This window comes from Sceloporus undulatus, chromosome 1 (genome assembly GCF_019175285.1).
Source record: "Sceloporus undulatus isolate JIND9_A2432 ecotype Alabama chromosome 1, SceUnd_v1.1, whole genome shotgun sequence".
NCBI classification, from domain to species: domain Eukaryota; kingdom Metazoa; phylum Chordata; class Lepidosauria; order Squamata; family Phrynosomatidae; genus Sceloporus; species Sceloporus undulatus.
The window spans coordinates 173852685-173866822 of record NC_056522.1 but is presented as its reverse complement, the minus strand read 5'-3'; the positions used below and the strand labels follow the sequence as shown (position 1 = coordinate 173866822).

The window sequence follows — 14138 nt, the reverse complement described above, 5'->3', positions numbered from 1 at the left end:
TCAGCTTAATGGCTCAGCAATCAAGTCGGCTGCCTTTCTGAATTGTGTCCTGACCTAATGCATTGTGCAACACATTGCTTGCTCTTGGCTTAACAAAGCCCAGGCTATCAACGCCTTTATCTAGCAAGTCCCATAGCCTCGGGATACGTTTCCCCCTATATAAACCCTGAGTTTTCAGACCCTCCTTGGGTTTTCTGAGCCTGGGTTCTTTGAGCATTAAGCTCTGCTGAAATCACTGAGCTACACTGAGCTCTCACTGTCACCAACTTGAACCCGGCTCTCAAGCCTCCGTGGCCTTCTTTCCACTCCAGCAGCCATGATCCACTGTCCATCCAAGCTTCATCAGGACTTCCCGGAGAAGACTTTTAAGGTAGTATATCCTACTGGTGCTTTTCCTTCTCAATCTATCTCCCAAACCTACCTCTCCCCTGCTGTAGCATTGAATGTGTGTGTGTGTGTGCCCCCTTTTGCTCAGTGGTTTTACTTGTGCTTTAATAAATGTTATTAGATTAATTGCACCTAATCGGTCTCAGAGTCTCTTTCTCTTGGGGTGCACTGGCGACCGCTGGTATACACTTAGGGACACGATCTTGGCACGTGGTATTGTTAGGGCCACCTCGGCAATATTTGAGCTAATTAATATTCCTCTAATTCCATCCTTCCTAACAATCAAACTGAGGGAAAAGGAATAGATGATGTAGTAGGGAAAATGCAACACAGAATAAATAAAGAGGTAGTTTTCTAAATGCATTCTAGATTTTAGGAAAGCTGATTTCCATAAACAAGGAAATACTGAGTGTGATCCCCAGGAATCGTAAAAGAAAAAACAGTTCAGGACAGATGGAAGTTTTTCAAAAGGGAGATATTGGAGACACAATTTCAGACAGTTCCAATGAAGAGGCAAAATCAAAGGTATCACAGGAAACCAGGATGGATGAGTGAAGAACTTTCAACTAAGCTACATTTTAAACAGGGCATGTATAAGAAACAGGAAAAGGTGAAATCATGAAAGAGGAATTCAAACAAATACCTAGCACGTATAGGGGGAAAGTAAAAAAGCTAAAGCATAGAATGAGCTCAGGCTTCTTAGAGAGGTTAAGAACAATAAAAAAGTCTTGGGGGGTATGTCCATAGGAAAAAGAAAATAGTAGGGCCGTTGTGTGGAGAAGATGGTGAAATGCTAACTGGGGACAGAGAAAAGGCAGAACTATTCAACACCATCGTTGCCGCAGTTTTCTCATAAAAGGAATGGTGCTCAACCTGAGGGAAATGGAGTAGAGGATGCAGTAGGGGAAATACGGCACAGAATATGTAAAGAGTTAATACAGGAATACCTGGCTAATTCAAATGAATTTAAATCTCCAGGGCCAGATGAACTACATCCATGGATATTAAAAGAACTGAGAGACCTGAAGCTGTACAGATGGGCAGATTTGGTTTCTGTCCCTTTCTGCCATGGCAACTACATGTTGCGGCAATGATCCACTCAAAAAAGGAGCTGCAAAACACGGCTCCTTTTTTCACCATTACAGAGGCACCATAAGCACCCAAGTACAGTATTATGATGTCCCTTGTGCACCGTTTGGATGCGGCACACAAGACACGTCATCATGGCACACCCCATGTAAATGGTGGCATGCCAAGATGACACCTATGGCATGTGGTAGGGCTTGGGTTAGCCTGACATCAATACCAGGAAAGATTCTAGAGCATTAAACAGAGTCAGTATGCATTTAGAAAGGAATACCATAATCACCCCCATTAATCTGAGCACTTTCCCTACTCACTGTTTCATCTCATCCCTTCCTCACTCCCCACTTCCATTTCATCATTTTTCCTATTTTCAAAATTATTTGTGGAGTACAAAACAGTATCAGAATTATTGTCAGCACAAATTAAACAAAATCTAGTTTCAAACTTCCTGAATACAAAGGTTACCCTTCAAATTTACTTATCAATTTTGGGGATGAATGCAGAAGATGAACAAGGATTTTCATCATTAAATCATATAGAAAAATAATTTACGATCTGGTTTATTTCAGTCAAAATATTAAAACAACTCCACATTGCCTAAATTATAAGAGAATTTGGAGATAACAATGTTGCAAAGTAAATATATCTTACCAACCAATCTTATATGTTCAGTGTCAATTTTATATAACAAATGTGATGTGCAATTATTTATGTTTTCAAGAATTATTGTTTAATAAACATATTTCTATTTTTTATAATTTCTATTTCTAATTTTTGTGAATGAAAATCTAAAATACCTTTATTTTGAAATTTGGTTTTTCTTCCTTATTGCTGTATTTTTTGTTGTTGTTAATCAAGTTTTCATACATGCTAAAGTGCCTAATGGATAATGCACCCCTAGTGCTTTCCTGTGTGCTTCTTTCCTTCTCTTGACATCTGCTGATTTCATATGGAGGCACAGAATATGTATATGGAAAATATTATAGCTGGGTCTTAGGCAGTAAGAGGTAGTGTTGGTTGGGTGGGACAAATTGGGGAAGCTGGATTTCTACTGTACCCTCTTCATCTTTGGGGTAGTTAACCCCTGGTGACTGGGCAAGCACACAGATGCATGTTAAGGGAAGGCATTTATTTTATGGTTGTGCAACTGAAATGCAGAAAATAGAGAGAACTAAATGTCAAAGCCTTCTTCTTGCTTATGTATATCAAAAAACAAGCAGCCTCCAGATTCTTAGGTCTCTCCATAATGCTCCAAACAAGCCTCTGGCCAAGTAGATGGGCTTCTCAAAATTCAATACAGTTTAATTCTTTTCATCACAAAAGAAACAGCTATTTAAAAAAAAAATTAACACTTTTGTCTTTTTATTCATTATATAAATTATTGAATAAATACAAATAAACTACAATGTTTTGAATGATGCTTTTGCAGATGTATAAATACAATTATATAAATAAGAGTTATAAATACTAATGACAACATATTCTGCTTTAGGTCTTCTTGAGTTTCACATTTCACATGTGTATAAACACATATGATATTTATACCAACAAGACAAATCAACAATATGGTGTAAAGGCCTTCAAACTCAGTGCAGAACAAGATATCTATACATTTGATAGCTGCAAATGAGCAGGCTTTCAGTAGAAAAAAGATTTGGCGTTTAAGGACAAAGGAAAATGCATCAGTTTTACAATTACACTTTCAAGTAAGAAAACAAATTAAATGCTACCATAACCCCAGTAGTATCTGATGATCCTTATTTGTGCATATCTAGGGGACCATTTATTTACAATCATCCAAGTGTGTTCTGTATATGCTGTCTCTTTCTGCCAGCAGTGGACTGTTTACCCCCATAGGTCAGCTCTCTGCGTTTTCGGCCACCCTTTGTAGGGTAGGCAATGATAGTTGGAATGATACAGGTACAGCCAACAGTAACCAATTGTTTTTCCAATGAGTAGGTTTGCTGGCAGCCAATTTGCTTACGTTTGAGTACTAAGATCTCCTGTTGAATGGGAACAGAGTTCATGCCATGATATAAAGCCCGCCCTGTGAAATCCAGACAGACATCATGGCGGCACTTGGCTTCAGCAATCACATGAGGAAATCTATTGGGGTCTTCATTAATTCTGTAAATTAACACACACACACACACACACACACAAAGAAAAGTAAGTCCATAGGACTGCTGAACTGTTTATTCATCAAAGTATAAGAAACACTGAAAGCTGTTTGCAGGGTGGGAAGATAGATCAGTGTAAGTCAGCTAAATCTAGCTACCAATGGGGGGCACATCCTATGCTTGTAGATGACACAAATTGGCCTCCCACCCTATTTAGAGAATCAAAGGCCTGTTACAGACTGCCAAAATAAAGCTGCTTGGGGTCTCTTTGGAGGTATGCTGTTTAAATGATGCATGCATCCTAAGAATCTGGAAGCTGCACCAAAGCTGCACTCCAGTGCTTAGGAATGGAGTGTGGCTTTGGCGCAACCTCCATGGCGCATCATTTAAATAACGTACCTCCAAAGAGACCCGAAGCAGCTTTATTTTGGCAGTCTGTAATAGGCCAAAAATTAATTGTACAAAGCCATATCACTTGGAAAGGAGGACACCAGAGAATACCAGGTATTTCCTTGAAAGGACTGGAAAGAATCCTGCTTGAAATTCTTAAGAGACATCTGACTCAATACAGTATAAGACGGTTTCTTTTAAAAATTGGCAAGCATCTTAATTTGACAAGAACACAGTTGTGTTCCAGCTTCCAACATTTAACAGGTCTTGCACCAGACATTTTGAAGTAATGAAGAAGTACAACATATTTGTCATTTACAGTGCTGGTACCTAAGCCATAAGCAGCACTTTTCCAGGCAAGTAAAGGACAGCAGTAATGAATGGGCCAAAAATGGAACCAGTCCATGACATGCTGGAGAAGAACAACTTTTGATCCAGACCATCAGATAACCTGGGAAGCAATAATTTACACACTAAATCGAAGCTGATACTGTTATATAAATAAAAATATATACATTACCTGTAGTCCCATGGAGAGAGGGATTTATTCCTAACATTAGGATGGATCTTGACTGATTCTATGCGTCCAGTGCGAATATGAATCTTCACATTCTCAGGAAACCCGGTATTCTCTTGCATTCCAGCTTGGGTTTGGCAATTGTGGTGCATTCTCTCTGTGTTTTCCTCTTTAATTTCTCCATGGGCTGTATTGATAACTGTGCTCATCAGTATCAGTACACTAACCTAAAAAAGAAAAATTATATTTTCTGCATATATGGTGGACTCACAAAATGAGACGTCACATCAGATCCAGGTTAGCATAAACTTGAAACTTGCCAGAGAATGAGGTCGAATGCCTCCATGGAGAAAGGACGTGAGTGTGTTGCACAAAACATTCTGCATTAAGTGGATTGCACTGTGCTAATACTGAGAAACAATGACTCAGTAACTTATATAGTGGTTTAAGAATTGCGATTAAGTTTTAATATGAGGGGTACCAGGGCTCTAGTTTTATTGAAAGCCACAAGTAGAACTCTGAAGCTCTTTTTCCTAAATCCAAGATGTGAACCATCTATCATTACTGCTTCCAGTAGTGGTAACAATATCGTTCACTGGGAACACATTTATGGCCTGAAAAGCACTGTTACCAATTTGTGATTCAGGCCTACAAGTTGGACAGGCAGGTGGTTTCATTATAAAAGCTATCATCATATGAAGTTATCTGGAAAAGGAAATGTAGGGAGTGGAACATTTATATATTAATCAATTCAAAACACAAATGGAAAGTAGCATTTTGGGAAAACAATGACATCCAGAGTAGATTCACCACCTCATTACATGGAAGCATCAGCTGCCACTGCTGGTAGCAACAGAGGTAAAGGTTTTCCCTTTGATGTGATTGTAGAGTCGTGTCCGATCATGAGGGGCATTGCTCATCTCCGTTACTAAGCAGAGGGAGCCAGCGTTGTCAAAGATCTCCATGGTCATGTGGCCAGCATGACTAAATGCCTAGGTGCACGGAATGCTGTTACTTACAACCAAAGTGGTACCTATTTATTTCCTTGCACTTTTACATGCTTTCAAATTGCTAGGTTGGCAGAAGCTGGGACTAGTGATGGTAGCTCACTCTGTCATTTGGGGCTTGGGGCTTGAACTGCTGATCTGGCAACCTTGTGATCATCAGTCAGTGTCCTAACTGCTAAGCCACTGTGTCCCTCACTATCAGCAATACACAAGACAAAAGGTCTGAAATTTGACTCATTACTAAATGAAGCTAGTTATGTAGAATGTAACCAAATGAAATCATAGCCTCACAAGTATTGTTCATAGGTGAGGTACAAGAGGACAACTTTACCTAGGAAAAGTTAATGATTAAACAAAAATATTTTTTCCCAAATCCTTTAAGCTATACTTTCAGCCTTAAACTGTAACGTCTTTTGCAAGAGCAATGACAGACAGAAACCACACTAAGGATTAAAACAGGCAGGCAGTCTGTAACAGGCCTATGTGTGCGTCCCAGCATTAAACCTCTGCCTATTTCAAAGAGGTTTTAGAAGGGGTAAGTCTTCTACTCTGTGGTTCAATGCCTTTTAAAGATGATGTAAAATTACTTGTATTGCTACTTTGGTTTAGCTGTTTTCCTGGAGACTCTTCCTCAAAGTTTCTGACCTATCCATTAGAAATCACTGCTCTCTGTATGATCACACTAGCAAGATAGCAAACCACTTCCACAAAATCACCTGGGTCTGACGAAGCCGACAGATAGCAGAATATACTATCACTGCCTTTATGACAGGTACAGGGCAACTCTCACCAAATCTGTCTGCTTTCTCAGAATTTTGAAATAAAATATCTTTGGCATGTATCAGAGGACAAAGGAGTAAGTATTTGTCAGTTGCTTAAGATAGAAAAAGAATCAAATATTGCTATTACCATAGACTACAGAGACTATAGAGGGAGAAGAAAAGGAGAGACAGATTAATATAAAATATTTGGATTTTATTCAATAAACGTCACTTCAGTTTTGGGTAGCTAGGAGGTTAGGAACTTGTATACCGAAGACATATATTAACAAAATATTGCATGTCAAAGAAGGGAGGACCAAAAATCTCCCTGTCTTTTCCATAATGTACCCAATAAAGTAAATATATAACAAGTTTATGAAATTTTACGAAATGCTTCAATAATTAGATATCTACAAAGTTAATTGACATGCTGCGTAATCCGTGTACTCACCAGTGAGGGAAATCTTTTAGAAGCCAACATGATAGCCCCTTTTCTGGTGTAAAAGTGTCTTGCTTGATGGCCTGTACTTGGGTATCAGTACTTTGGCTCATGTCCATAAATGAAATAGCAACCCTCTTTTATATGTATTCAGAATCAGTTATTTTTTTCCATTGCTGCACAAAGATCATTTTTCAGCCCTCACTTGTGGTTCTGGGGCTGCTGTGGCTGACATTTACCATCTTTTTCTATACCACTTCCTCAAAGTATTGCAGCTGTCTCACAAAAGGGGAAAGCAAAGGAAATGCATGAGATACTATAACTAGTTCTGGAAGATTTAGATCAACTGATTTATTTCAATATTGATGACCTATGAGATAATGTGTTAACAAGCTTTCCTGATCAGATTTTTAGGACTTTGCATGTGTGACAACTACTAGTCTGTTCCAATATTATATAGCACATATTAAAAAGAGAAGGGTCTAGACATGTATACCATACATTAATGATATGAATGGGTGGGCCTTGCACGTCTCATATACCTGACTCTATTGTGTTCTCCTCCAAAGGCTGTTACATCATGTGGTTATTTGCATAGTTCTTTACTGGTCAGGGAGAAGAAGAAGAAAGGTAATCAGGTGGTGCCTGTCTGCACTTCTATAGTTGGGGAAGGAAAATCAAATCCCTCTTTTAGATTGGAATAAAACTCAACAGAGATTTTTTAAAAATCTACATTTAGTCCATGAAAACCAAATTCAAAGATATAGTATCAGGGAGACTTGGTTTAGCAGCAGTACGTGTGAAAAGGACCTTGAGATTATTGTTGATCATAAATTGAAAATATCACAACATTCTGATGCTGCAGCAAATAAGGCATAATATTTTAGCCTGCATTAATAGAAGTGTGGTTTCCAATACACTGTATTCTTCACTAGTCAGACCTCATCTGGATCACTGCATTCAGTTCCTGGCACCCTATATTAAGATGAATCAAGATAAGTCATAGCAGGCTCAGAGAAGGGCAATAAGCATGATGAGAGGAATGGAGAACAAAACATATGAGGAAAGGTTGAGGAATCTTCATCTTGGTGAAGAGAAGGTGGAGGGGTTACATGACCGCACTCTAAATATCTAAAGGGCTGTCACAGAAGGGTGGGTGCAGGTTTGTTCTCTGCTTCCCCAGGGGATAGGACCAGGTTTAACATTTTAAGTTACAAGATTTTAATTGAATATTAGAAGGAATTTCTGGACAGTCAGAGCTTAGAAAGGTGGCGGAGTCTCTTTCTCTGGATGTCTTCAAAAGAAGGCTAGATAGCTACCTGCTGGGGGTGCTGTAGCTGGGTTTCCTACATTGGATTCAGCCAGTAACATCATTAGGGGGTACAGGGGTTTCAGACTGCACCAGGTGACACCCTGAAGGGGGTGACACCACACCACTGAAGGAGGAGTGACTCTGGTGAGTGGCCCCTGCTGTGTGGCAGGGAGGGAGAGGACCCAGGGCCCCCCATCCCTGCCCTGAGTAAAGCCATGCAAGACAGGGAGTTGGGAACAGGCCCTTTTGGGTGCACCCCAAAGTCCCACCTCCAAAGCCATGCCCCCCCCCCCCCCCGCACTAGGTGACACCTCAGTGCAGGACACTTCTGGATTCAACTCTATGATTCTATGGCTCAATGATCTGCAGCAACTCATTTCTTATTCTTCAGCTGCAGAACTTTGTGGGACAATCAAAGCGGCGTACAAAGATTAAAATACCTCAATATATACATAATCTCTCCCCCCCTTAAAAAGGATTAAACAGTATAAGAGTAAAATTCAACAATTAAAAACCAAAACGATAACCAATAACCGATAACTATGGGCCGAGTCATCACATGTGTGTGGGAGTCTTGTGTGGCTTGGTTGAAGGATCTCCTGTGGACACCAAATTCTGTGGATGTCCATGTTCTGTGGATGCCCATATACAGTGACATAGTAAAATGATGTCCCTTATAGAAAATGGCAAAATGAAGGCTAGGGACAGTCCAGGGATTCTGTTGGTCTACCGTCCACCCCATTGCCTAACAGACTCCCTGGCTGAGCTGACACAGCTGGTCTCAAAGCTGGTGCTGGAGTCTCCCAGGCTTTTGGATCTGGGGGACCTCAACATCCCCTTTGAGGTCGGCTCATTAGATCTGACTAGTGCAGCTCGGGAGTTCATGCCTTCCATGACAGCCATGGGCCTGTCCCAAATAGTCTTGAGTTCAACACATTGTGCTGGTAATACACTTGATGTTGTCTTTAGTACGGATCAGGAATATCCATGGGCAGAAGTAGTTCAGATCTCTTCCCTGTCATGGACAGACCACACTCTGGTCAAATTGGGACTGAAGGCTACTTTGAGGGTGGAGGACCGATTAAAATGGTCCATCCTCGAAAGCTGATGGAACCCAAAAGGTTCCAGTAAGCTCTAGAGGGATTTATGATTGGGAACAAAGGCAATTCTGTCGAAGCCCTGGTTGATACCTGGAATAACCATCTTACCAGAGCTATAGACATTATCGCTCCCAAGCATCCTTTCCAGCCCACTTCAAATAAAAAACCATGGTACATGGGAAATCTTCATCAAATGAAATGGGCTGCGCAACGACTAGAGCACTGCTGGTAGAAACATCAACGTTTATCTGACAAGACAAGCCATAAGAACTTGCTGGATTCCTATGGAGTGGCAATAGATGCAGCAAAGAATTCTTTCTATGCTGCACATATTACGTCTGCAGAGTCTCGTCCAGCAGAGCTGTTCAGGGTGATTAAACATTCAAACAGGCATTTAAGTAATCACTATAAGAACAGACAGGAATGTTGGACTAGTTATTCTGTTTAATGGATGTCATTTATCTATTTATTTTTAAAATGTTTTAATTGTACTTTCTGTTTGTTTGTTTGTTTCTTTTTTAATTGCTGTAAAGCCGCTCTGAGTCCCAGTCCTGGGAAAAGAGCGGGATATAAATAAATAAATAAATAAATAAAGAGCTAACTCAACTGCCTTCCACCCTGAACTCTTCCACACCTGGAATACTGTGTCCAGTTCTGGGAACCACAATTCAACCAGGATGTTGATAAGTTGGAGCATGTCCAGGGGAGGGCCTCCAAAATGGTGAAGGGTCTAGAAACCATGCCTTATGAGGAAATACTTAGGGAGCTGGGCATGTTTAACCTGGAAAAGAGATAGTTAAGAGGTATATGATAGCCCTGTTTAAGTATTTGAAGGGATGTCACATTGAGGATGGAACAAGCTTGTTTTCTGCTGCTCCAGAGACAAGAACATGAACAATGAATGCAAGCTACAAGAAAAGAGATTCTATTTCAACAATAAGAGGGACTTCCTGACAGTAAGGGCTGTTAAACAGTGGAACATACTCCCTCAGAGTGTGGTGGAGTCCCCCTCCTTGGAGGTCTTTAAACAGAGGCTGGATGACCATCTGTCGGGTATGCTTTGATGGTGAGTTCCTGCATGGCAGGGGGTTTGACTGGATATCTGTTGTGGTCTCTTCCAACTCTGAGCCCTGGTGGCGCAGTGGTTAAATGCCTGTACTGCAGCCATTCACTCAAAACCACAAGGTTGCGAGTTCAAGACCAGCAAAAGGGCCCAAGCTCGACTCAGGCTTGCATCCTTCTGAGGTTGCTAAAATGAGTACCCAGACTGTTGGGGGCAAATTAGCTTACTTGCTAATTAGCTTACTTGCTGTTCACCGCTATGATCTTTGGAATAGTGGTATATAAATAAAACAAATTATTATTAATTATTATTATGATTCAAAGATAGTGATTACATACTGATTTTCCACATTAACACAGCTATGTCTTTGAAGACTGTTAGAACAAAGAAGTTTATTTGCCAGCAAGAAGCTAGCCACTATATCCTCCCTTGTTCCAAAGCCTGAGAGCAGTCACTGAAAAAGTTGCTGTGTTCCCACCAGGTGTGCCTGTGAAATTGATGGGACCAAGAGAAGGGTCTTCTCTGAGGATCTTAGATCTCAAGCAGACTCATATGGGAAGATAAGGTCATTCAGGTGGCCTGGACATGACATGTGTAGGTCTTTATAGGTCTGATAAGAAGTGGTGCTATTGTAACAGGTATGCTTCTGTAACATGTTCCACAACACATTTGGTCAATTGAAGTAATCCAAACATCTCATTAATCCAAATGGCATATAACAAAATAATCCAAATAGCATATAACAACATTGTCTAACTTTCATGTTGCACAGTCTCTCAAAGCCTAACAGCATTACCATAGCATGTTTATTAGAACTGAATCTGAATAATTACATAATTTCATCAGATATTGAAACAGAGAAAACCAACTGAATAGCTTTAGATTGTTACAGAAATCATTATAACCTAAAGATAGAGTGAATTTTTCAAGGAGTTAGAATTCATTCTTTAATTAATGCTATTGTTCATGGTTCATGCATTCATTTTTGTACCTTGTCAGTAAGATCAGGCCAAACAGGTTATAGCTTGAAGCAGTACTTGGAAAAACAAAGATAGCTCAGAACTAACAGCATCCTCAGTATTGTTGCAATAGATATGTGAAAGTGTTGGTGTGGCATTTGTGGACTAAGCATTAGACTATGATGCTTTGTGATTTGAGCATTGGATGACGACTCTGGAGACCAGAGTTCAAATCCCCATTCAGCTATGGAAACTCACTGGGTGACCTTGGCCAAGTCACCCTCCTACAGTTTCAGAGGAAGGTAAAGGCAAACTGCCTTAGAAGAAATCTTGCTAGGAAAACCTTGTGATAGTGTCATGTTGGGGTCGCCATAAATCAAAAACAACAATAACAAAAGGATAGAGTCATTAATAAAATATACCCCTGTCTTTATGCAAGGAGTAGCTGATAAAAGGAGAGGCCATTAAATTTGTTAGAGCACATTTTAAACATTTATTTTTAAGAATAATTTTTTAAAAATTATATTTTGTATTATCATCCAAAATATAATAATCCAAATATTACAAAAATACAAATGTCATTGAGTTTATACTTATGATCTTTTCATCCTTAAAATTTCTTAATATCGTTATACAGTATCTTAATATCATATTATCCATATCTTAATTATGCTAAATATATTTATATATATAATCTATATTTCCATCTCTTATTTACCCATACAAATCTCTTAATATGTCCTCTTTTTTGTCCTCCTTTCTTTCCTTCTTAATCTTCCTCATCCTTTCTTTGACTTTTCTACCTACAATCCCTTCCTATTTCTTTTATTCCTCAGACTTTACCTTCTTTCCCCCCTCATTTACTTCTTCCGTTTTTAAGAATGAACATTGAAGTACCAGTACAGTAGTCCATAATAAATCCTACAGCATAATTCTGCCAGTTCTCTACAGAAATTATATTCATTCTTCTTAAAAGCAAAATCCCTACACAATAAAGTTAAATCTTTCTTCCTTATATTTGCATAGTAATCAAGCTACCAGTGTTGAATGGGGAGCAGCATTATGTGGCACTGGTGGAGTGTCACTCACATCCTCCTAGAAGTGCTTAGTTCATAACAGAAGTCTCACATGGTTGGCAACCTTCTTCTAATTGGATTTTAGTGATTTTTCTGATGCTGGTGCTGGTAAACATTGTTTCTCTGCTGATAAAGATGTGGTAGGTTTGTACCTGCACAGCTGAGTAACTATGACTATAGGAAAATCACTAGATGACAGGTGACCTATTTTAACGTTGTAACTGACTAACTGAGGTGTGGAAAGTGTAAGCACTATAGATTCATTGTGACTTTGGCAAATGTATGAAATGGGGGGGGGGAATACAGGTGGCATGCAAGTTAGGATTCCCTAACAAAATTTCCACCCCTGCTTTCCCTTTTGCCTGTCACTGTGTGACATCAGGTCATTTCTGACTTATGGAGACTTTAAGGTGAACTCATTACAGGATTTTCTGGGGCTGAGTGTGTGTAACTTGCTCGACGTCATCCAGTGGGTTTCTGTGGGCTGCCTCTCTCTCTGGCTTTTCTTCAGGAACAAAGATTCAGGAAGGACTCATTCCATGCTTTCTACAAGCGCGTTGATGACTAAAAAGGCCGATCCGAGATAAACAAGTCCAGTTTCAGAAAGCACAGCAGAATGTCTCCTTGGGTGATGTTTCCAAGTTGTGGTTCTTTCTGCGTTGTCGTTTCTCTTCAAGACTTGTTTGGCGTGAGTTTTCGAAAAAGGCTGCAGCATCATGGATAGTGTGTCTCCATGCCTCCCGATGCAAGGCCAGGGCAGGCCCTTGTTGGTGATCAATTTGGCCAAGCCTGAGATGTTGTTTCAGGGAGTCCTTGTATCTCTTCTTTGGGGCGCCCCTCTTACACTGACCCGTGGCGAGTTCACCGTAGGGTATTATTTTTGGGAGGCGATGGTCCTCCATCCTAGAAACATGTCCTCAATAGCATGGCCTCAATGCTGGTGATCCCTGCTTGCTCAAGGACAGCAACATTTGTCACATAGTCAGTCCAGTGTATATTTAGAATTGTACGTAAACAGCGCTGATGAAAGTATTCAAGGAGTCGTAGGTGTTGCCAATAGGTGATCCATGTTTCAGACCCATAGAGGAGAACAGACAGTACAATGGCTCTATACACACTGATTTTTGTACTTCGCCTCAAGTGTTTGTTACTCCAAACTCTTTTATGAAGCCTTCCAAATGCACTATATGCCTTTGCTAATCCGTGATCGATCTCTTTATCAATCTTGGCATCTGAAGAGATGATACTTCCCAGGTAGGTGAACTGCTGAATGGATTGGATGTATCCTTCGAGCCTGTGCAATGGATTTTTCTGGTGGACAGCATGCACAGAATTGACCTCACCTTTTAAACCTTTAAGAGACTCCTCCCTCCATAACTGTCATCTTACAGCCTATGAGGGAGTTGACCAGGCAGGCCCAGTTCCACCAGGGCTAGCCTGAAGAAAAAGAGCCCTCCCTCCAGTCCATCTGCCTTGGTCCAGGCCTCAGAGGGAGAGAAGAATGCTGGAACTGATCCCCTCCCTCCCCACCATTCCCTTCTCCTTTTATTTTGTGTCTTTTTAGATTGTAAGCCTGAGGGTAGGAAACCGTCTATTATCCCCTCTGTTGTAACCAGAGGCAAGCCCCTCTCTGACCCAGGAAGCCTCCTTTTAACAATCCATTAAGAAGCCAAGCCCTTCCTCCAGTCCATCTGCCTTGGTCCAGGCCTCAGAGGTGGAGAAGATCTGCTGGACCTGATCCTATTCCACACCACCACTCCCTTCTCCTTTTGTGTTGTGTCTTTTTAGATTGTAAGCCTGAGGGCAGGGAACCGTCTGACTAAAAGATTGTACAGTGCTGTGTAAATTTACAGCGCTTTATAAATAAAGGTTAATAATAATAATAATAATAATAATAATAATAATAATAATAATAATAATA

General features: G+C 40.2%; 1 protein-coding gene across 1 annotated transcript; it reads right to left on the bottom strand.

The window, feature by feature from the left end:
* Positions 1 to 3266: 3266 nt before the first annotated feature.
* Positions 3267 to 13330, bottom strand: LOC121925635 (interleukin-17F-like; the record flags this gene model as incomplete). Its single annotated transcript, XM_042458014.1, has 3 exons — positions 3267 to 3600; positions 4504 to 4722; positions 13314 to 13330. Coding segments are annotated over 3 exons (570 nt in total), but the record flags the coding sequence as incomplete, so codon positions are not given.
* Between the last annotated feature and the right edge of the window lie 808 nt (positions 13331 to 14138).